The 20,100-nt window shown below is 67.0% G+C and overlaps 1 protein-coding gene across 1 annotated transcript in view; it reads right to left on the bottom strand.

Annotated features, from left to right (window-relative positions):
* NOTCH1 (notch receptor 1) overlaps nucleotides 1-20,100 on the bottom strand; it is a 47,057-nt gene that overhangs the window by 10,335 nt on the left and 16,622 nt on the right. The window contains exons 3-24 of the mRNA XM_030838276.2: nucleotides 16,399-16,661; nucleotides 15,533-15,871; nucleotides 13,424-13,546; nucleotides 12,679-12,912; nucleotides 12,151-12,306; nucleotides 11,841-12,026; nucleotides 11,396-11,509; nucleotides 10,545-10,658; nucleotides 10,011-10,244; nucleotides 9,826-9,936; nucleotides 9,085-9,277; nucleotides 7,559-7,704; nucleotides 7,199-7,312; nucleotides 5,340-5,459; nucleotides 4,896-5,048; nucleotides 4,001-4,229; nucleotides 2,971-3,172; nucleotides 1,836-1,989; nucleotides 1,522-1,706; nucleotides 933-1,065; nucleotides 523-780; nucleotides 335-447 (exon numbers count right to left, since the gene is read on the bottom strand). Coding sequence (XP_030694136.2) covers nucleotides 335-447; nucleotides 523-780; nucleotides 933-1,065; nucleotides 1,522-1,706; nucleotides 1,836-1,989; nucleotides 2,971-3,172; nucleotides 4,001-4,229; nucleotides 4,896-5,048; nucleotides 5,340-5,459; nucleotides 7,199-7,312; nucleotides 7,559-7,704; nucleotides 9,085-9,277; nucleotides 9,826-9,936; nucleotides 10,011-10,244; nucleotides 10,545-10,658; nucleotides 11,396-11,509; nucleotides 11,841-12,026; nucleotides 12,151-12,306; nucleotides 12,679-12,912; nucleotides 13,424-13,546; nucleotides 15,533-15,871; nucleotides 16,399-16,661 — 3,874 coding nt within the window. The remainder of the gene's footprint in view (nucleotides 1-334; nucleotides 448-522; nucleotides 781-932; nucleotides 1,066-1,521; nucleotides 1,707-1,835; nucleotides 1,990-2,970; nucleotides 3,173-4,000; nucleotides 4,230-4,895; nucleotides 5,049-5,339; nucleotides 5,460-7,198; nucleotides 7,313-7,558; nucleotides 7,705-9,084; nucleotides 9,278-9,825; nucleotides 9,937-10,010; nucleotides 10,245-10,544; nucleotides 10,659-11,395; nucleotides 11,510-11,840; nucleotides 12,027-12,150; nucleotides 12,307-12,678; nucleotides 12,913-13,423; nucleotides 13,547-15,532; nucleotides 15,872-16,398; nucleotides 16,662-20,100) is intronic.

The raw sequence follows: 20,100 nt of genomic DNA, 5'->3' as shown, positions 1-20,100 counted from the left end.
TGAGGGCAAATTGCCAACAACTGGGAAACTAGGTGTGTAGAGGGAGGGGGTACGTGGGAACCCTCCTTCTGCACGATTTTTCTATAAAAGTGCTCTAAACGTAAAGTTTATTGACACAAAGCACACGGTCTCGAGGGGAACAAGGAGGTTGGAGTCCAGACACTCAAGCCACCCATTGTCCTCCGGCACGTGGGCGGGATGGGGGGAGGCGGGGTTCTCTGGCCACCTCAGTATCCCAGGTGCGCCAAGCGGGCGCGTCCTCCTGTCACCTTCAGACCAGGGAGCCCTCCTGGCCGCGCAGGGCCCTTCCCACCACCTGCCCGGCTGTACCTACCGCTGGGCATTTGCAGATGAACCCGCGGGCGGTGTTGGAGGCCACGGCACAGCTGCCCCCGTTCTTGCAGGGCCTGTCCTTGCAGCCGTTGATGACCGACTCACAGCGGCGCCCTGTGGACGACAGCAGGTGTGAGGGGCTGACCCCCACCCCGGCACCGCTCCCTGCCCCCGGCCGGCGGCACCCACCGGTGTGGCCGGCGCGGCACTCGCAATGGAAGGCGTTGACGCGCTGCACGCAGTTCTGGGTGCCGCGGGCGTCGCAGGGGTTGGACAGGCACTCGTTGACATCACCCTCACAGCGCTCGCCCACGAAGCCGGGCGGGCAGGTGCAGCTGTAGCCGCCCACCTGGTCCACGCAGGTGCCGTTGTTAAAGCACCTGGGGCCCCGGGACACGGGATCGATGGGGGGGTTGCAGTCGTCCACGTTGATCTCGCAGTGCACGCCTGCAGGCCCAGGCACCGTCAAACCCCGTGCGGCAGGTCCTCCCACAGGTGCGCCCCTCGGCCAGCGGTCAGGACCAGGGAGCCTGGACGCCCAGGCAATGGACGCCGGCCGCCGGCCCGCACGCTCCCTCCCCGGGTGTGGCCCTGCCTACCCTGCGTGCCCCGGGGGCAGGAGCATTTGTAGGTGTTGGTGAGGTCGATGCAGGTGCCCCCATTCCGGCACGGCTGGGACAGACACTCGTTGACCTCCTCGGAGCAGTTCACCCCGTGGTAGCCAGCCACGCACTGCAGGGGGACAGCGAAGGGGCGGGCCCGGGCTCAGTGCGCCCCCCACTCCCTGTGCAGGCTGACGGGGCCCATGAGCTGCCCTCTTGCCCAGCGAAGCTGGGGGCTCCCCCCACTTGGCGGACCCAGAGGGAGACCCTGGGAAGGGCCCCAGGAAGCTGCAGTTTACTGGCCAAGGTGGGTGTTAGACCCGGTTCCCTAGCATAGAGGTGGGGGCCTTGGGGCAAATCTGGGGGAGGGGAAACCCCATCCCATTTCCTCTTCCAGGTGCCCCCCCGCAGAGGACGACTCCTCCAGGCAGTCTTTCCTGATTACCGAGCCCTCCCTTAATAAGACTGAAAGTTGTACACGTCTGTGGGCTTGGTCTTCCCTGCTGCACCGGCTCCCAGCCCAGGGCCCAGCCCTCGCCGACACTCGTACCAGACACGCGCACCCTCACCAGGGACGGGTCCCCACCTCGCAGGAGTAGCCACCAGGGTAGTCGGTGCAAGTGGCCCCGTTCTGGCAGGGGCTGGGCGAGCACTCGTCCACCTGGTCCTCGCAGTAGCTGCCCGTGTAGCCCGCCTGGCAGTGGCAGTGGTGCGTGCTGCCCACATTCATGCAGAGCCCTCCGTTCCGGCACAGGTGGGTAACATTGATGCCTGCAGGGGACGAGGTGGACGGAGCGTGAGGCCTGGGCTCCCCTCCGGACAGCAAACCTCCTGACCTCAGAGGACAGACGCCCGGTGGTTGTGGGGAAGCCCGGGCCAGGTCGGGACACGGCCGGTTACCTTGCTGCCATGCGGCCACCTCACAGGAGACGCTGGGCACGTCACAGTAGAGGCCAGTCCAGCCACTGTGGCACTCGCAGCGGTACAAGGCGTTGGTCTGCCAGCACCTGCCGCCATTCTTGCAGGGCGAGGAGTCACACCAGCGCACGAGGTTCTGGGGACGGCAGTGGGCAGCCTCGCTCACATGCCCCCACCCGTCAGCTCCCAAGGGGCCCATCCCACCTGACAGGGGAACACACATGCGCCAGAGAACCTCTCACCCGAGGTGGCTCGTGACCCCATCCTATGGAAATTGACCCCGAGGCCCATGGGCCCCCCTGCTCAGGAACCGCCAGGGGCTGGGGTGCGGGTCTCTCTCTTGTCCTGGGCCCTCGGTGAATCCGGACCACCCGCTGTCTTTCCTTTTTTTTGGGGGGGGGAGGGGGCACGCCACGCACCTTACGGGATCTTAGTTCCCCGACCGGGGACTGAACTCACGCCCTTTGCAGTGAAAGTGCGGAGTCCTAACCACTGGACAGCCAGGGAATTCCCAGCTGCTTTTTCTTGAAGGAAGATTTTTCTTAAAAAGTAAACAGCTCTTTTGCAACTGACGTTTTCTTGTTTGTTTGTTTGTTTTTGCGGTACGCGGGCCTCTCCCGTGGCGGAGCACAGGCTCGGGACGCACAGGCTCAGCAGCCATGGCTCACGGGCCCAGCCGCTCCGCGGCACGTGGGATCTTCCCGGACCGGGGCACGAACCCGCGTCCCCTGCATTGGCAGGCGGACTCTCAACCACTGCGCCACCAGGGAAGCCCGCAACTGACGTTTTATGTGAAAATCTTCAATGAACGTAAACCTTCAATACCTTTACGTATTTCCTATGGAAACACTGGCTTTTAGCTGTCTTCCCCCAGATCAGTGGTCCTCGTTCTTGCTCCGTAAACCTCTCCTACCTGAGTTCAAGTTCACCTCTGACTCCTTATCTGGCAGCTAAGCCCAGGGCTGGGCCCCAGGCTGGCAGCCCAGATCTCCAGGAGCACCCCCGCCCCCTGAGCCTCGTACCCCAGGGTGGTGAAGCCAGCTGGAGTTGAGGCGAGGGGGACTCAGTGGTGCGGCCGTGACGCTGAGTGGTGGGCACCCCTGCGGCCCTGACTCACCTGGCAGTTGAGGCCAGTGTAGCCCTGCGGGCAGGTGCACTTGTAGGTGCCGTAGCTGTCGTGGCAGGTGCCACCGTGCAGGCAGGGCCGCGAGTCGCACTCATTGACGTCGTGCTGACAGTAGCTGCCCGTGAAGCCTGGCGGACACAGGCAGGTAAACGAGTTGATGCCGTCCACGCAGGTACCGCCGTTGAAGCAGGAGCTGGAGGTGGGTGGGCAGCAGGGGGGGGGCGGTGGTGAGCGGGGGTGGGGGCAGCGGGACCCTGCCGAAGCAGGTACCTCCACGCTGGCGTCTCCCCCTCGAATCAGTGTGGCCGAAGGGGTCTGAGTGCTGGGACAGGCCAGGAACAGCCTCCCTGAGGTCAGCCAACAGGAGTCCCAGGAGGTCGCCAACTCAGGACCAGGGACCTCAGATTCTCACACCACGTCACACTCCCTTCCTTTGCCTCCTTACAACTCACGCTGAGGAACTTCATTACACACGTGGTATACAGCGGTTAAGATAAAAAAGGCAGGAAACAGAATCGCACAGACAACACGGGAGACAGTTATGTCAGAAACCAGGAATGAGCTTCAACACTGAGCCTCCTGGCAGCCAAGGCAAATAAGGAAACTAGATGGGTTACAAGGTCCTTGGTCTGAGAGAAGGAGGAACGCCAGTTCTTCAGGATAAACCACCAGGGCTCCTGCTTCTAAGTCACACGGGCCAACGGGTAATAGCTCTTTTAGGAGGAAACTAGATGGGTTACAAGGTCCTTGGTCTGATAGAAGGAGGAACGCCAGTTCTTCGGGATAAACCACCAGGGCTCCTGCTTCTAAGTCACACGGGCCAATGGGCAATAGCTCCTTTAGGAGGAACAGCACCTGAGTCAACCCGACTGGCACTGTGTGCCCACCTGGCAGACACCTGCTCGGTGCACAGGTTGCCAGACACTGCGTGGCCCTGCGGCCCATCTGCCTCCCCACGCCAGCCCAAGGCCCGGGACCGCCCTGCACGGCGCCCATGCCGGTGGCCGTGGCCCCCACGCACCTCTCCGTGCAGTCAGGCGTGTTGTTCTCACAGTGGATCCCACTGAAGCCCGCGGGGCAGGTGCAGGTGTAGCTGTCCACGCAGTCGGTGCAGTTGGCGCCATTGCGGCAGGGGTTGCTGGCGCACTCGTTGATGTCCTCCTCGCAGAAGGCGCCCTGGAAGCCGGGCAGGCAGTCGCAGAAGGCCGTGTTGATGCCGTCTGTGCAGGAGCCCCCGTTGTGGCACGGGTCTGGGAGGGGAAGGGAAGGCAGGCCTGATGGGCGGGCACCACCCCCGCTGCCAGGGCAACGGAAGCTGCGGGGACCCCGGCACTGCCCCCACGGTGTCCGGCCAGGAGCCCCTGACCCGGCAGGCTGCATCACGGGCTTGGGGTCTACACCCCTCCCCGTGTTCCCGGTCCCCAGGCCACAAGGGCGGGAAGAACGCCCGGGCTTAACAGTGACACCAAGCAAGGCTGAAGTCAGTCTTCCCTGCTCGCCAGTGACGCCAGATGACATACTCGGCTTCTCCGGACGCCAAGGTCATGTGAACCAGGGGTCTGAGAGCCCCGCTCCTCAGGGCGCCACGCCGGGCCCGGGCAGGCAAGGCCCTGGGGGCGGAGCCCTGGAGTCCGGTGGGGAGATGCTAGGACGGGCTTGAAGCCTGGCAACCTGGCTCCAGAGCCTCCAGAACCACGTGGGAACACCTCGCTGGCCAACGGCGGCCACCCCCCAGCACCTCCTCCAGCCCCTGACCGGGGCGCCCTCCTGGAGGGTCCAGCTGGCCAGCGCCAACCCTGCACCGGGTGCCGCCCCGTCCACTCTCCCAGCCGACCCCGACGAGCTCCCTGCCCTGAGCCCCCGGGGGAAACAGGTCTGAGCATCTCGGAGGTGGACGGAGCTGGCCGGCCACTCACTGGGCCGGCAGTCATCGACGTCCGTCTCGCAGTTGCGGCCCGTGTAGCCGGCCTGGCAGTGGCAGCGGTAGCCGCCGTTGGTGTTCTGGCAGGAGGCTCCGGCGCGGCACGGGCTCTTCACGCACTCGTTGATGTCAATCTCGCAGGTCTGCCCTGGGGGAGGGGGAGAGGGAGCCGTTAGCTCAGCCCCTGCCCCCCAGGAGCGGGGCCTCCGCAGCCGCGGGGTGGTCCTCTGGGGGCGTCCCGGGAAGGAGGGGCTCTCCGACTTGCTGTCCCCCAGCGTGGGGCCGAGCCGGATGCAGACGTCCAAGGCTGGGAGGGCTCTGCAGCCCGCTGGCTCCTCTCCAAGGACGGGGAGCTCACTACCTCTTGCTCTACAGATGCCCAAGCTCCCCGGAACCCCCACCCTCCCTGTCCCAGCGCCTCCTGGGCTCGCTGGCTCACCCTGCCAGCCCACGGGGCAGGCGCAGGAGAAGCTCTCGTAGTCCTTGGACTCCTTGCACTCGCCACCGTTTCTGCAGGGCCCGGGGGCACATGGCGCCAGCACCACCTCGCACGTGGCTCCTGAGGGGAAGAGGCGCAGGCGGGGAGCCCCGGCCCGGAGGGTCAACGCCCCACGGCACCGTCGGGCAGAGACCGCTGCGGCCACCACTGCGGGTGGCTCTACCACCAAAGCACGTTTGGCTGCCCCGCAGTGGGGCATACGGTGCGGCACTAGAACCCCCGTGAGCGCCTGGTTGAGTCAGGACCCGAACACGGCCCAGATGACCCCCTGCCCCGCGACAGGCTGTGGGGCACGGCCTGGGCCTCAGCCCACCCAAAGCACCAGCAGCAAGGGCTGGGCTGGGACTGATGCCCCCCCAGCGTCACAGGGGCCCTGGACCTGCTCCCAGCCTCACGCCCCCTCCTCGCCTCCTGGTAGCTGAGGGCCCTGCACTGAGCCGGCGGCCTGGGAGCTAATCCAGGGGCTCTGTGTCAAGGGCAGCGAGTGCCCAACGCAGGAGGCCACTGAACAAAGGCTGTGACAACAGGGGACGAGCCCTCGCTGCCGGGGACGTGCCAGCCCCAGCCCCGAGCACGGGCTACTTATCAGGGGAGCGGTGGGTGAGGTGTCAGGACCCCGGGACGGGGATGGGAGTCTGGCTAGACCCCCGTGCGCACCGGGTGACTTTTCCTCCCTGAAAGCCCTATGCAGGGCTTCCTGTTTACAGCCCACGGGACTGAGTCCTGAGGCCGCGAGGAAGCGTTATCTTCCCCGTGGTCCATTATCTCCCCAGCCCGCGGGTGTGATTGTCCAGGGCCTTTCTTTCTATCGGTTTCCACAGCGACCCGGGCAGGCAGGAAATTCGCTAGAGTTTCCGACAATTGTGCAGAGGGAAGCAGGAAGCGGGCAGACGGGAAGCAGGTCAGCACAGGCCGGCTCCTCCCCGCCGGCCCGCCGGCCCCGATGTCAACGTGTCCGAAAGGGACTCGGGTGCGCCCTGGGCGCGGAAGCCCCTGGGCGGCCACCAGGGGAGAGTTTCCTCACCGGTGCGAGAGAGAAAGTCCAGCTCCCCAGCTTTGGTGAAAGAAAACACTGCTCTGGCCATGGGCCGCCCGATGTCATGAGAACCACAGCCATGGGCCCCACCCCGCCCGCCGGGGCCCTCTCAGGACCGCTGGGGGCCACAACCGTCCCCAGTGGCAGCCCCCTCTGCCCATTCCCCGTGGGGCTGGTGGCCCTAGTCGTTGTGGACTTTTATTTTCTAACACTTGGCAAATCTCTTCTAAGGAGGGGACCATATCTCGCGATCCCCTTGGCCAGGCCAGTGGCGGAGGCTGAGACGCCCGGGGACGCGTCTCCCGCCGCTCTCAGCGGGAACAGAAGGCTCCTTGTTCCCCCACACAAAGAGGGCCCGCCATCAAAGGAATCCCTCAGGCCCGGCCAGCGGATGCGGAGGGCGGCCTGGCCGCCAGGGGCCCAAGGCAGCATGGACATTGGGCCGTGGAGGCCAACAGCCCAGGCCCAGCTCCCAGCTCTGCCACCAAGGGGCCACCTCACCAGATAAAATACTTGGGACCTACTTATACTAAAGCTTCCTCCCAGGCACCCGGTACTTTGTGGGCTCATCTGGCAATGACACCTGCCGGGCGAGGCCCTAATGTGGCCAGGCCCAAGTACAGAGCAGAGCCTTCGAGATGCCCGCCGAGCAATGCAGACAAGGCCAGCCCCGGAAGCCACTGCGTACCCCTCGGGCACCGCTCCCGTGGGTGGCCCAGGCCCCGCCCCCGCCCCAGGCCCCGCCCCCAGGCCCCGCCCTCACCTGCGTAGGGCAGGAGGCAGTTGCACTTGTACCCAGCCACGTCATCGATACACGTGCCCTGGTTCAGACACGGGTTGGACGCACACTCGTTGATGTTGGTCTGGCAGTTGGGGCCTGGAGAGGGAGGGACAGCAGTCAGTGTGGCCATCACCCTGGGTGCTGTGGCCAGGTCCCACCTAGTGTGGAGGAAGGGCCCTGCGCTGAGCCTGGGGCCTGGAGTCAACCCCAGCAGGTCTGCACGCCCACCCCCCCCCACCCTGGGAGGGAGCCGCCACGGGTCGCGGTGGCTGGACCTGTGTCCTGGCTCCGCGCTGCCGTCCTGGGGGGCCCGCTCTGCACCAGCAGCCCCGCCCCACTCACCACTGAAGCCTTCCCGGCACGCGCACACATAGCCGCTGGTCATGTCCTTGCAGGTGCCGCCGTTGACACAGGGGTTCGACTCACACTCGTTGTTGTTGATGTCACAGTTTGCCCCACTCCACCCGGGGTCACAGTCACACTTGTACCTGCAGAGGTGACCACACAGCAGCTCAGGTGTGGCCCAAGAGGGGAGGGCCTAGGCTGGGGGCACTCCCCGCTCTGCCACCTTCCTATGATCTGACTGGACGGAGGCGCTGGTCCGCTCTGACCCTCGGAGTCCTTTAAACACCTTTAAATAGCCCACCTTGCCCAAAAAGGTGGTGAGGGTTTGTTAAACTAGATTGGGGACAGTGCCCAGTTCAGGGCAGTGGTCAGAAAGCCCTCCACCATTCACTCGCTGTGTGGCCCTGAACAGTGTGCTTACCCTCTCTGTGCCAAATGGGGGCATGGGGTCCCTGCCCATGTCAATGGCCCCATCTAGACAGAGCAGTGTCAGGCACATGACGGGTGTCAGAAACTAAAAGTAAGCTTCTCTACACTCTAATATTGACGCCACATACGTAGGGGGTTTCCCACGCCACGCAATCCTCCAGCTCTGGGGACACCAGCTGAGTATCCCACAGTTCACTTCTGGCACTAACTACCTGGGGTCAGCGCAGACCCCACAGACAGGGCTCGGTCCCACAAGACCGGCCCCAAGTCAGACAGTAACCTGAAGCGCCAGGTTGTCACCGGTACTTCTGAGCGAACAGCTACGAATCAGACGCCTTCCTTGTGGCCAGAATGGCTCACAAACTCAGGAAAACGGTTTACTTACAAGATTAGTGGTCTATTATAAAAGGTGAAACTCAGGAACAGCCCGATGGAAGAGGTGCACAGGGCCAGGTACAGGGAGGGGCTCAGAGCTGCGCCCGCCACCCCTGCACCTGTCCACCGACACGGAAGCTCTCTGAACTCCTGCACTTTGCATTTTTATGGAGGGCTCCTCACACAGGCGTGACCCATTTAGATCACTGGCTGTTGGTGATTACACCCTGCAGCCCCTCTCCCCTCCTTGGAGGTCAGGGTGGGATCCAACGTCCTCATCACACAGTTCCCCGGCACCCAGCCTCGTCCTCAGGTGTGCTTGAAAGGGGCTTTGACAAATAACAAGACGCTCCTTCCACTTTTATAGATCTGAGTGATCTCAGGAACCAGGACAAAGCCCAGAGCAATCATCTCATCACGCCGCGATGTCACAGAAACCCTGCCTGCGGCCACGGCACATGTGTTCCCCGAGCGCACACGGAGCCCAGGGCAGCGCTGGGCACAGGCCAGGAGCTGAGCGAGTGCCCGATGGCACATTTCCGGGCACCAACGGCAGATCCGTTCTTGAGGGGCACCCATCCACTCAGCCTGGGGCCCGCCGCCGGCCAGGCCGGGGCTTCGCGACGGCCCCTCCCTGGCCCGCCAGCCGCCAGTCCCCGAGCAGGCCGCCTCCCTGGGGCAGGGCCCCCGAGGATGCAGAGTGTGGGGCGGCCCCGTACCCGTTGAGGCTGTCCCGGCAGGCCCCATGGATGCAGGGGTTGCTGCTGCACTCGTTGACCTCGGACAGGCAGGTGGGGTCGTGGTAGCCCTCGGGGCAGCGGCAGGTGAAGCCGTTGACGCCGTCCTCGCAGGTGCCGCCGTTGTGACAGGGGTTGTCCGCGCACTCATCGATGTTGATGTGGCACACGCTCCCTGCGGGGGGGGGACGGGGCGGCGGCTCAGACACTCACGCCCACCCCCCGGAGGGAGAGTGGGTCCCAGCCCTCGGGGCCTCAGTCTCCCCCTCCGTGAAACCCCTCCCCAGGTCCTTCCGAGGCACAAACGCCCACCCACACGAACTCCCCTCCCCGGGCCCGGGGCCGAGCTGGCCGGTGAGGGCTGAGGTTCAGGACACCCTGGACACCCTCAGGGCAGAGGGCCGTGGAGGGCAGCACGTGTGCCGGGAGCCGGCTCTGCTCTGGGCCTGCTGGGCCGGCTTTGACCAGGAACGAGAGCCTCAGGGATGCCCGTCCGGTGCCGGCCGGAGCCCCGATCCTTCCGTGGTCTCTGCCACCGTTGCCAAAGCTGGTGGTCTGACAGCTGGGCCCTGGGCGGCGGGCGGCCTACACCATCCTGCCCCCACGGTCCCCAGACCTGGCCCATCCCGGAGACCCTGAGGTGCGAGCACAGCCTGGGCCCCCGAGGCGAGGCCGTGACGAGGGCCGGGGGGACACAGCCCTGCGGGTCCCCGAGCGGCTCACCCGTGTAGCCCGGCTCACACACACACTCGTAGCCGTCAATCTTGTCCAGACATGTGCCCGAGTCACAGGGGTTGCTGGCACAGTCGTCCAGGTTGATCTCACAGTTGGGGCCTGGCGGTGGGAGGCAAGAGGTGGTCAGTTCCTGCCCCGCCCCCAGCCCCCCAGGCACAGCCCCGGCCAGGCACCTGTGGTCCCCTTGAGGCAGAAGCAGAGGTAGGCGTTGTCGCGGTCCTGGCAGGTGCCCCCGTGGCGGCAGGGCTGGCTGTGGCATTCATTGATGTTGGTCTCGCAGTGGTGGCCCGTGTAGCCCGGCCGGCACAGGCAGGTGAAGGTGGCAACGCCGTCCTTGCAGGACCCGTAGTGACAGGGGTCGGGGTCGCACTCGTCAATGTCCACCTCACAGTGGGGCCCTGTGTAGCCTGCAGGGCGGGGGCTGAGAAGCTAAGTGGGGCTGCTCCCCGGGCACGCGGCCGTCCCATCCCAGGACGCCACCAGCCAACCCAGGGTCACTTGCGCTCCCGCCGGGGGAGACCGGGGATGTCTGGGGACGTCCCCCACTGCCCGGGTCAAAGCCTCACCTTGCTCTTGGCCCCTGGACCAGAGGCCCCAGAATGAGGGGTCACCTTCCCAGCCTCAGCTCCCGGCTGTTCCCCTTCCCTGGACCCTACACGCCTGCTTTCCCTCCCCCCGCTCAGCCTGGCAGGCGGGCGGCCCCGCACCTTCTGTGCACACGCAGGTGTAGGTGTTGGGTCCGTCCAGGCACTTGGCGCCATTCCTGCAGGGCGTGCTCGCACACTCGTCCACGTCGTACTGACACAGGTGCCCGGTGAAGCCTGCAGCCGGGAGAGGGACGGCGGGCAGACACGACGGGCGCAGCGGCCCCACAGCCAGCCAAGGGCAGGGAGTGCCTGGGAGGGCCCCTTGAGAGTGCTTTGGCCGGGGCTGGGCCAACCCCCCATTCTCTTCTCGGCCCCTTTCAGCTCCTGCCTTTCGGGTCACACGCCTCCCGCTCCCTCATACAGGGGCCTCTGCCCCAGACTGACTCCGGTTGCTATGGCTACAGCCTCGTCGGGCTGAGAATCAGGTTCCCGGCTCGGTGTCTAGAGCAGCTGATTTGCATCTTGGGAGATCCAAGGCTCTGACCCACGACACCTCCCCGGGCCCGGCGTCCCCCAGCCCCCAGCCCTCCCCTGGGACAGACTCGGGCCCCCAAAGGCTCCTTAGGCCCTCCTGGGCATCATGTCCACCCCAGGCTGGTGGAGACGGGTGGCCAGGGCAGGCTAGACCTCCTCCTGTCGAGGTCCCTCAGGGGTCGGCGAGCACACTGCTGCTCCCAGGGACCCGCCAGCAGGAAGGAGGGTCTCTGGGTCCCGGGCTCCGCAGCAAGGTCGGGGGCCAGGACCCCCTGCCCAACCCAGCCTTGCCCATTGGGGGAAGCCTGAAAACACCCCACCCGCTCCCGAGGTGAAAGTCGGCCGTCTCCCACCCAGCCCCTGGGGGACCCAACCCGGCAGCCCTCAGGGACAGCGGGGTGCTCCCGCGCGGGGGGCGCGGCTGGGGCCGGCCTCACCTGTGGGACACTCGCACACGAACTCGTTGATCTTGTCTAGGCAGCGGCCGTTCTGGAGGCAGGGGCTGCTGGCACACTCGTCCGTGTTCACCTCGCAGTGCACGCCCTCGTAGCCTGGGGGAGGGGGCGGTCAAGGGGTGCAGGGGACCGTGACCCACCTGGGCGGCCCTCACCACAGCTGAGGGCTCGGGATGCCCCCCCCACACCTGCTCCCCGGGGCTGACCCAGCTGCCCGGCTCTGGCCTCCTCTCCGCTGTGCCCCACGGGCCTGGCTCGGTCTCCCCAGATACCCGCTGGGGCCGCGGCCTGGGTGAGCAGGGAGGCCGGGGGGGGCAGAGGAGATGCGGCCGGGGTGCTCGCTGGGGTCCGTCGGCCTTGACACGGCTTCCCCACCCCCGCCTGTCAGGCGGCGCCCTGACGTTCGGGCGGGAGGCTGGCCGCGTACCGGGCATGCAGATGCACTGGAACTCCCCAATCTGGTCCAGGCAGGTGGCGTCGTTCTGACACGGGTTCGACACGCACTCATTGACGTCGATCTCGCAGCGTGGGCCGGTGTAGCCCTGCAGACACTGGCACTCGAAGGAGCCCAGCGTGTTGATGCACTTGCCCGCGTGCTCACAGGGGTTGGCGCCTGGGGGTGGGCGGGCACGGCGCAGTGAGGGGCTGCTCCGGGAGCCCTGGCCTCCGGAACCTCCCCCATCAGACTATTTCCACCAGGTTCCCAGCGCCCTGGCTGCCCCCTTGGCCGCCCGTACCCAGCGAGCACTCGTCCACGTCCTGGCTGCAGGCCGGCCCCGTGTAGCCCGAGGGGCAGGTGCAGATGGCCTTGCCGTTGACGGGGTTGGTGTCGCAGTTGGAGCCCTCGTTGCAGGGGTTGCTGATGCAGGCGTCGTTGAGGTGGCACAGCAGGCCTGGACACGGGCGGCGGGGGTCAGCCGAGGCGCTGCCCCCGGCCTGGGGACGCGGGCTGCCCACAGCCGCGGTCCACCCCCGCCTGGCTACCCAGGGAGGGCCCCCCCGCACTGTGCCGCTGCTAGTGACCCTGTGGAGCGTCCCATGACGCCCGAGTCACTCCAGGAGTTTCGCTGCCAGCAGCCCTGACGGCAGGCAACGCCCCAGCCCCGCCAGCCCCTTCACCCCAGAAAGGCCCCTTTTGGGGTCACCCTCACGGGCCCCGCAAAGCTGCAGTCCGTGTGTCTGCGCAAGGCCACGGACGCGAGCCCTGACCCGAGGGGGCCCACCGCCGGGCGAGGGCAGCGAGAACCCGCCTCGTCGGCGCTCACCCGTGCGGCCGTGGGGACACTCGCAGTAGAAGGAGGCCACGCGGTCGTGGCAGGTGGCACCGTGGAAGCAGGAGGCACTGGCGCAGTCATCGATGTTCTCGCTGCAGTCCTCGCCTGTCCAGCCGTTGACACACACGCAGTTGTAGCCGCCGTGGGCATTGTGGCAGGTCCCGCCGTTCTGGCAGGCGTTAGGCATGAGCTGGCACTCGTCCACATCCTCGGTGCAGTGCTGACCTGCGGGGGCCGGGACTGTCGGGCCAGGCGGCGCCTCCAGACCCTCCCCCTCGGGGCGCAGGGCCCCCTCCACCAGGAAGCCTTCCCTCATGACTCCTCCACCTGCCGCCAGCCTGAATCACTCCTTCCCCTGCACCCCTGGCGCCAGAGGGGGCTCTCATCTGGCTGCTGTGCGGGCACAGGTGCACTGGGGTCCACGCTCATCTGTGGGCGGGGCCGGCGTCCTACCGGCCAGCGTCCCCGTGTCCTGCCCAGCAGCTGGGCTCAAACTGGGGACCTGATTCTGGCTCAGGGCTGTCCGGGGCCAGGCTGCAAATGGCCCGCACAGACCAGCTGCTGCCACATCTGTGCTGGCTGCTGGGGCGGAAGCCTGGGAGCCCGGCGGCGGGGCAGCCCCTGGTCACTCCGGAATCCCTGCCGGCCTGGACCAGGTTCTCGGCCCCCCTCTGGCCCGCCACGTGCGTGTGCTCCAGCAGTGGTGGTGCCCACCCAGGCCTCTCCGTGCATGCACCTGTCCACTCCGGGGGGCAGCGGCAGTTGTAAGTGTTCACGCCGTCCACGCAGGCGCCTCCGTTCTTGCAGTTGTTTCCTGGACAGTCGTCAATGTTTGCCTCGCAGTTCTGGCCGGTGAAGCCTGTGTGGCAGGGGGGAGCCGGGGGCCCGGTCAAGCCTCCCCACGGGGCTGGGCAGCGCGCGTCCCGGCCCTCACCTTCCCTGCCACGCTCAACCTGGCCTCTGGCACCTTCCTGGCTGCACCCACGACACCCTACTCTGGACAGAGAGCTGTCCCTCCATGGCCTACCCTGTGATGCCTGCTGCCTCACAACCCTCGGGGGTCCACGCCCCACCCTTCCCACTCCTGTGACCGGGACAGGCGACACACTCCTCTCTAAGGAATCATTCTGTAAAGAGCCGGCTGAACAGACAGGGACTCGGGATTACAGGGTTCTAGAGGTTCTGCTGTAAAAGACGTTCTGTGTAGTGGCTCCAGCAACTGGGCGCCGTCTGCTGGCTCGCCCCACGCTGGGGGTTCTCTGCAACACCCCCGTGTGTGGCCACAGACACCCCGCCTTGCAGGGGCTGCACTGGGCCCGGGGGCGCCCCAAGCAGGGCCCACATCCTCCCCCAGCCTGGGCCCGCCTCTGCAGCACCAACTCCGTGGCCGGCCAGTTAGCTATTAATCCATTCAACTCCCGCTGGTTCAATAATCAACCCAGAAAGGGGCGTCTGGCAATAGCCCAACCTGCAGCCAGTTACTGATTAATGCTCCTCCCGGGGTGCCTTTGGACTCCCTCCTGCCCCTCCCTCTGAGGCCCCCGCACGGGAGCCCGGAGCCCTCACTCCAGACCCCCTTGTATGCGGTGGGCCGGAAGCGCTGCTTCTCCCTGGCCTTGGAGGGTGAGTTCTAAAGCGGGCTGGGTCTCACCTCACCCCCCCCAGGTGGGGCCACACCTGCCCCAGGTGTGCAGCATCCGCTGGCTGGCCCCCCACTCCGCCCACCTCCACAGCCCTGCTTGACCCACGTGGCTAGACACAAGGTCCCAGGCCTGGGGTCCCACAACCACCAAGAAGGCATTTGAACCCAGAACCGGGAGGCACGCCTGGCCCAGCCCCCTGTGGACAGCTGAGCAGCCCAGCCGGGCGGCCAGCAGCGCCGCGGCAGGCAGGCGGCGAGGGGAGCGCCACTGACACGCAGGAAGTGCATGCGCCCGGCGTCTGCACGCAGAGGCGGCCGCGGCAGTGACAAGGCCCGGGGCTCATGGACGGTGGGCGGGCAGAGCACTTCCTCTTTGCAGGGGCCGAGCTGGGCTGTGGCAGCATGGGGGCTGGGGCGACCCTCGGCTCACCCCTGGGTCCGCCAGACCCCGGGCTCCCCTCCAGCACCCAAACCTCATCCCGCCCCCCTCCTGAAACACCCTTCCCTTCCTCGTTCCTGCCTAACCGCCTAACCGCCAGTGCGCAGACGACAGACGAGAGCTCTTCAAACCTCTTTATCGTTACCAGTATTTTTAGATCACTGGCAGCAAAACTGACTCAGATGAAAACTACAGTGGCAAGTGTGGGACACACAACAGGGACAGTGGAGCTGCTGGGGGGTGGGGGGCTGTGCCCGCCACTGTCGCTCCACTGGTGGGAGACCAGGGGGGCCAGGAGGAAGGGCCACCACTGGGGCAAGTGACGCGTAAGCCCCAGCCCCACCTCGGGGACACAGGGGAAGCCCGGGGGCCGCACGAGGGAGGGTGCTCCCTGCTGCCGTGGAGAGTTCTATAACGTGCACGTGGTCCCAGGGAGCTCAAGATTCGGGGGTTCCTGAGTGGCCTGGAGAAGGCTGGCGGCAGGGGAGGAGCATCGGGGGTCATGGGCCCAGCCGTCTGGTCACAGCGGACCCGTCCGCGGGCAGAAGTGGGTGGGCAGGTGCCTAATGGGTGGCCCCCATTCCAGCCCCGCCCCTACACCACACCCAAGGCTGCCTTCCAATCGCCCACGCCCAGTGGACGTCCAACCCCAGGCCCAGCCGGCCCCCGCTCCAGCCCTGTGCTCCCTCCGCCCTGGGCACCCCCCGCCCTCCCACCAGGCAGGGGGAGCACGGCCACCCCCAGCAGGGGGCAGCGAGCGGTACCTGGCAGGCAGGCGCATTCGTGGGCGGTGTCCCCCGTGGGGCGGCAGGTGCCCCCGTTCTGGCAGGGGGAGGGGCTGCAGGGCACGTAGGGCAGCTCGCAGTGGGGGCCGGTGTGGGTGGCGCGGCAGGCGCAGCGGTAGGAGCCGACCTCATTGTGGCAGGTGCCACCGTGGTGGCAGAGCCCGGGGTTCTGGCTGCACTCGTTGACGTCCTGCCTGCAGGTGGGGCCGTGGAAGCCGGGTGGGCAGCCGCAGATGTACGAGGCCTCGAAGGGCAGGCACTGGCCCCCGTTAGCACAGGGGTTGGAGGCGCAGGGGTCCGCCTGCTGGCATGTTTTCCCTGGCGGGGGAGGGGCGAAGGGGGTCAGCCGGCCTCTCTGCTCCCCGCGCCAGGCTGTCCCAAGAGCCGGGGGCGGCCTCCAGGCACCACGGAGGTGCCCGCCGGGGATGGGCCCCACGCGTCGGCTCCTGACACCTCAGGACCCCGACAGCTTAGGGGCTGAGTGACCGTCGCAGGATGCACGGCGGCAGGCGCCCCTCCAGAGCCCGTGTTCTTAAACTCTGGTGCCCGCAGTGACGTCACGGCTCCTGAAGGGGGGCCTGCACTCCTGGCAGGAGGGAGGTGGGAGTGTCCCCTTTGCTCACAGAGGCGGGCAGGGGTGGGGCCCTCCAGGGCTGGAGAGGGGCGTGGGGACCCTCCGGGGGGGGGCTCTGCGCCACTTCTGGATCACGGACCCCAACGGCCGAGCAGAGCCCTCCCCAGCCACACAGACGGGCCGGCAACTGCTGTGCGGGCAGCTGGGGGAGGGCCGGGGCCTGCCCACCCCTCGCGAGCGCCACAGCCGCGTCTCCCGCCGGCGTCCTCACCTGACCAGCCCGGGGGGCAGAGGCACTTGTACTCGGTGAGAGTCAGCAAGTCGCAGGTGCCGCCGTTGAGGCAGGGGCTGGCGAGGCAGGCATGGTCGCGGGGCGTCAGGCACAGCGGCCCCGAGAGGCCCAGGCGGCAGCGGCAGGCGTAGTCCACAAGGCCGTCGCGCTCCACCGTGTGGCACGTCCCACCGTTCTTGCAGGGGGCGCTGAGGCAGGGGTTGGGCGCCTGGCATCGCTGGCCCGCAAAGGCTCCGCTGCAGCTGCGGCAGACACACCGGGGCGGTGAGTACCCGCTCCCCAGCCACCGCCCGCCACCAGCCCCGGCGTCGGTGGGGCCCCACCCCGGGCAGCGGGCACAGCCGGGTGAGGCCCCGTGAGGAGAGAGGGGAAGTTCTGGGACCAGAGGGGGCGGGGGTTGCCCAATATCACCAGTGTGCCTAACGCCACTGAACTGTACGCTTTTAAGTGGTTAATTTTATATAAAGTGAATTTCACCTCCATAAAGAAAAGTGATTATGTTAATTGGAGAAACTAGAGACCAGAGTGTTCGGTGGGTGCCGGCATAGGTTTCAGAACTCACGGGGGCACCTGTCTGCACCCTGGCAAGCCACCGAGAAGGGGACCACACGGGCAGACACGGCCATTCTCTGCCGAGGGGAGCAGCGCTCTGTAAAATCTTTAGTTTCGGGGGGCTGTCTGCTTTCTCTCCTCTTTAGCTTTTCGGTAACGAACGTGCGTTATTTGGTTAATAAAAGAGTTCACAGCCTTTTTTCTTTCAACATCAATAGGATAGCAAACGCGGAAACGACTGCCAACACGACGCGGCCTGGCTTCCCGTTTTCTTCGCGACCTGGAGTTCTTTGTCAGGGGTCTGATGCGTTGGGGGCCGTGCTGGTCAGCACCCATCCCCACCCACACATAGCACCCAGACACGGCTTTTCCCTTGTGCGGGGGTCAAGGCTTCACGACAGATGTCCACGCAACGCCAGCCAGGAGCAGAGGCACCTGCTGCCCGGCTGGAGAAGCCGGGGTCCAGGAGGACCACTGCTCTGGCAGGCCGGCACGCTCCCCGGGTACTCACTGCCCAGGCTGTGACTGGGGCAGGGGAGGCAGGTTGCCGCCCTCCTGGTGCCAGGCCTGGGGCCACGCGTTCCCTGCAGGGAAGGGCTCAGCGCCTGCCATCCCCACCCCAGGGCCCCCCTTGGCCCCCTGTCGCCTCGGCTTCTGGGGGCTGGGCCACAAACTGCCCTGCGAGGTCACCTCGCGGCCTTGCACTCGAGGAAAAATCTCAGGAAAGGCTCTGGGACCAGCCAGGCATCACTCTTCCCAGCGGCAACGCCCCCAGCCTGCAGCAGCCCGAGAAGGCGGCCCCAACGCTGGGCCCACAGCTCTGGGCACCTGTGGGCGGAGCCTCCTCCCGCCTGGCGGGGCAGCAGGGGGTGCTGCCAGGAGTCTGGGCTCCCCTGGATGAAGAGAGGGCCCTCCTGAGCCCGGACCGTCCCACTTTCCAGAGCCCACCAGAACCCCTGCCCCCGACAAATGCCAGCCCCCGCCTCCCTCCCCACCTGCCTGCCCCGGGGGCCAAAAGCAAAGTCGCACAGGGAAGAAGGGGAGGGGCGGCCCCTGGAGAGGCCCTTCCCCAGGGCTGGCGGTGGCGGTTTCCGCGGCCGGGGTCTGTGCGTTTCTCAGCAGCTGGGCTGCTCCCCTGTCCCCGTGGCCTGGGAGGCATCTGTCTCCCTGAAGCCTTTTATCTGTGGCTGTGGCTTGGGTAGGGCCGGCGGGGAGGACGCGAAATGGCCACTCCGGCCCACCATCTGCTGCCAGAAGCCGAAAGTCCCAAACCAACTGGCTTAAAGAAAACCAGCTGCCCTCTGGGAGGGGTCCGGGGGAGGTAACTCAGGCCCGAGCCAGCCCGCTCAGGCAGCGGGGGGTGGCTGGCTCCTCGCGAGGGGCACAGACCCCAGCACGCGGCCCCCGTGCCGCTGGCGCCCTGGCACCTTGGCTCCTGCAAGGCCACACCCCAGAGCCTGGGGAAGGCGGTGTGACCCCCACTGTGCGTGGATCCAGTTACAGCCCGCCTGGTTCCGGCCCGAGTGGCACTGGGAACCCAGAGCCCCGGGGCTGGGAGGGGGGAGACCCAGGAGGCAGCACCTCCGCCACCTCTCAATGCCCTCCATTGTCAGGCGGGAGCTGGCCGCGGCTCCCACTTGGAGAAAAGGCTCTTTTTTCTTCCCCAGCTACTGACGGAGCAGGCAGGCGGTGGGTGCTGCACTGAGGGTGCCTGGTCATCGAAGCGGGATGGGAGCCAGTCCTGTCCACGCCTCCCTCTCGCCTCTGGGCCCTGCCCCCATCCCGCCAGCTCCAAGGGGAGGGAAGCCCACCCGCACAGGCGAGATGAGGCGGGCCCGCCCCACGGCTTTCAGGGGAATCCACACGAGGCCGCCCGGCACCGTCCTTCTCGTAGGCGAGGCCTCCATCATTGGTCCCGGGGGTGGGGGCGGGCACCCCGGGGCCTGCCACCACTAGAGCAGTGCCCTGCTCAGCCGTGTTCCCAAGTGGACCAGAAGGGCCCACTCGGAGGCACAACCCCACACCCTCCAGCCATGGGGCAGTGTGCCCCCGAACCAGCCCCCCTCCGTCCCAGCCTGAGTGGGGAGCCTAACGTGGAGGACTGTGGGAGAATCCGCCTGGACTGGGGGCATCCCGGCCAGTAAGGCTGTATCATGCTGGGCCGGCAAGAGGGAAAACGCACCCAGTAAATCAGGCGTCGGCAGCGCGGACAAAGGGCGGCTGGGGAGCAGGTGCGCCTGTGGCTGGGTACGCGGGCAGCAGCTGCTGTCGGCCGGGCGCGGCGGCCGCCAACCCAGTGGGCGGGGCAGGAGCCAGGGAGGCCCCTCTGTGGGGGAAGGCGGCAGCTGAGGGGCCCATTGTCCTCCCCACTCCCGCCCAGGCCTGGTGGACGCTGCCGTGAAGGCATGCTGCCCATCCGGGCCGGCTCCGGGGCTGGGCCCAGGCCTGGCCACCGTCCACCAGCACCCCAGCCAGGGGATGGGCAGGGCCAGAGGGAGGGGCAGCCTCCGGGGGTGGGACTGCCGAGGCAGGTGCTTCGTGGGGTGTGAGGTACGACCAGGGTCTGGCCAGGAGCCTCGGCTGGGAGGGAGGAAGCCCTGAGCCAGGCGGGCAGGGTCTGGGCCTGGGGGGTGGTGGGGGGGTGGCAGAGCAGCTTTCAGCCAGTCCCGGAGGCCGCTCCCCAGCGCCCTCCCCCCCCGAGTCCTGTCCCTGCTCTGGCCAGCCTCCAGCCATGCCCCCTCTGTCCCCTGGACCTGTCTGCACCTCTCTCCTACCCTGGCTGCAGTGCTGGGCTTCCTGGGGAGGCCCCCACGGCACCGACCCGTCCCTAAGGAGGCGGAAGGCCCGTGAGGCTGCTCAGACACGGGCGAGGCCACCAGCCCAGCGAGCAAGGCCCTCTCGGCCATTCTGTCCCCGACACCTGTCCTGGCAGGTCAGTGTAAGTGCCCGGCGGGGACAGGTGCCCGGGCTCGGAGAGGGAGGTCACACCCAACACCTGCCGTGCGATTCCAGGCCAGGGGCCGTCGGGGGCCGTGTGGAGAACCTGAGACAGGGGCGGGGGGGGGCACGAGCCTCCTGCAGACGGGATAGGACCCACCCCTGGCAGCCGGGGCCCACGATGGCTCCCCG

The sequence above is a fragment of the Globicephala melas genome, chromosome 6, assembly GCF_963455315.2.
Source record: "Globicephala melas chromosome 6, mGloMel1.2, whole genome shotgun sequence".
In the NCBI taxonomy this organism is placed as follows: domain Eukaryota; kingdom Metazoa; phylum Chordata; class Mammalia; order Artiodactyla; family Delphinidae; genus Globicephala; species Globicephala melas.
This window is presented reverse-complemented; position numbering and strand designations above follow the sequence as displayed.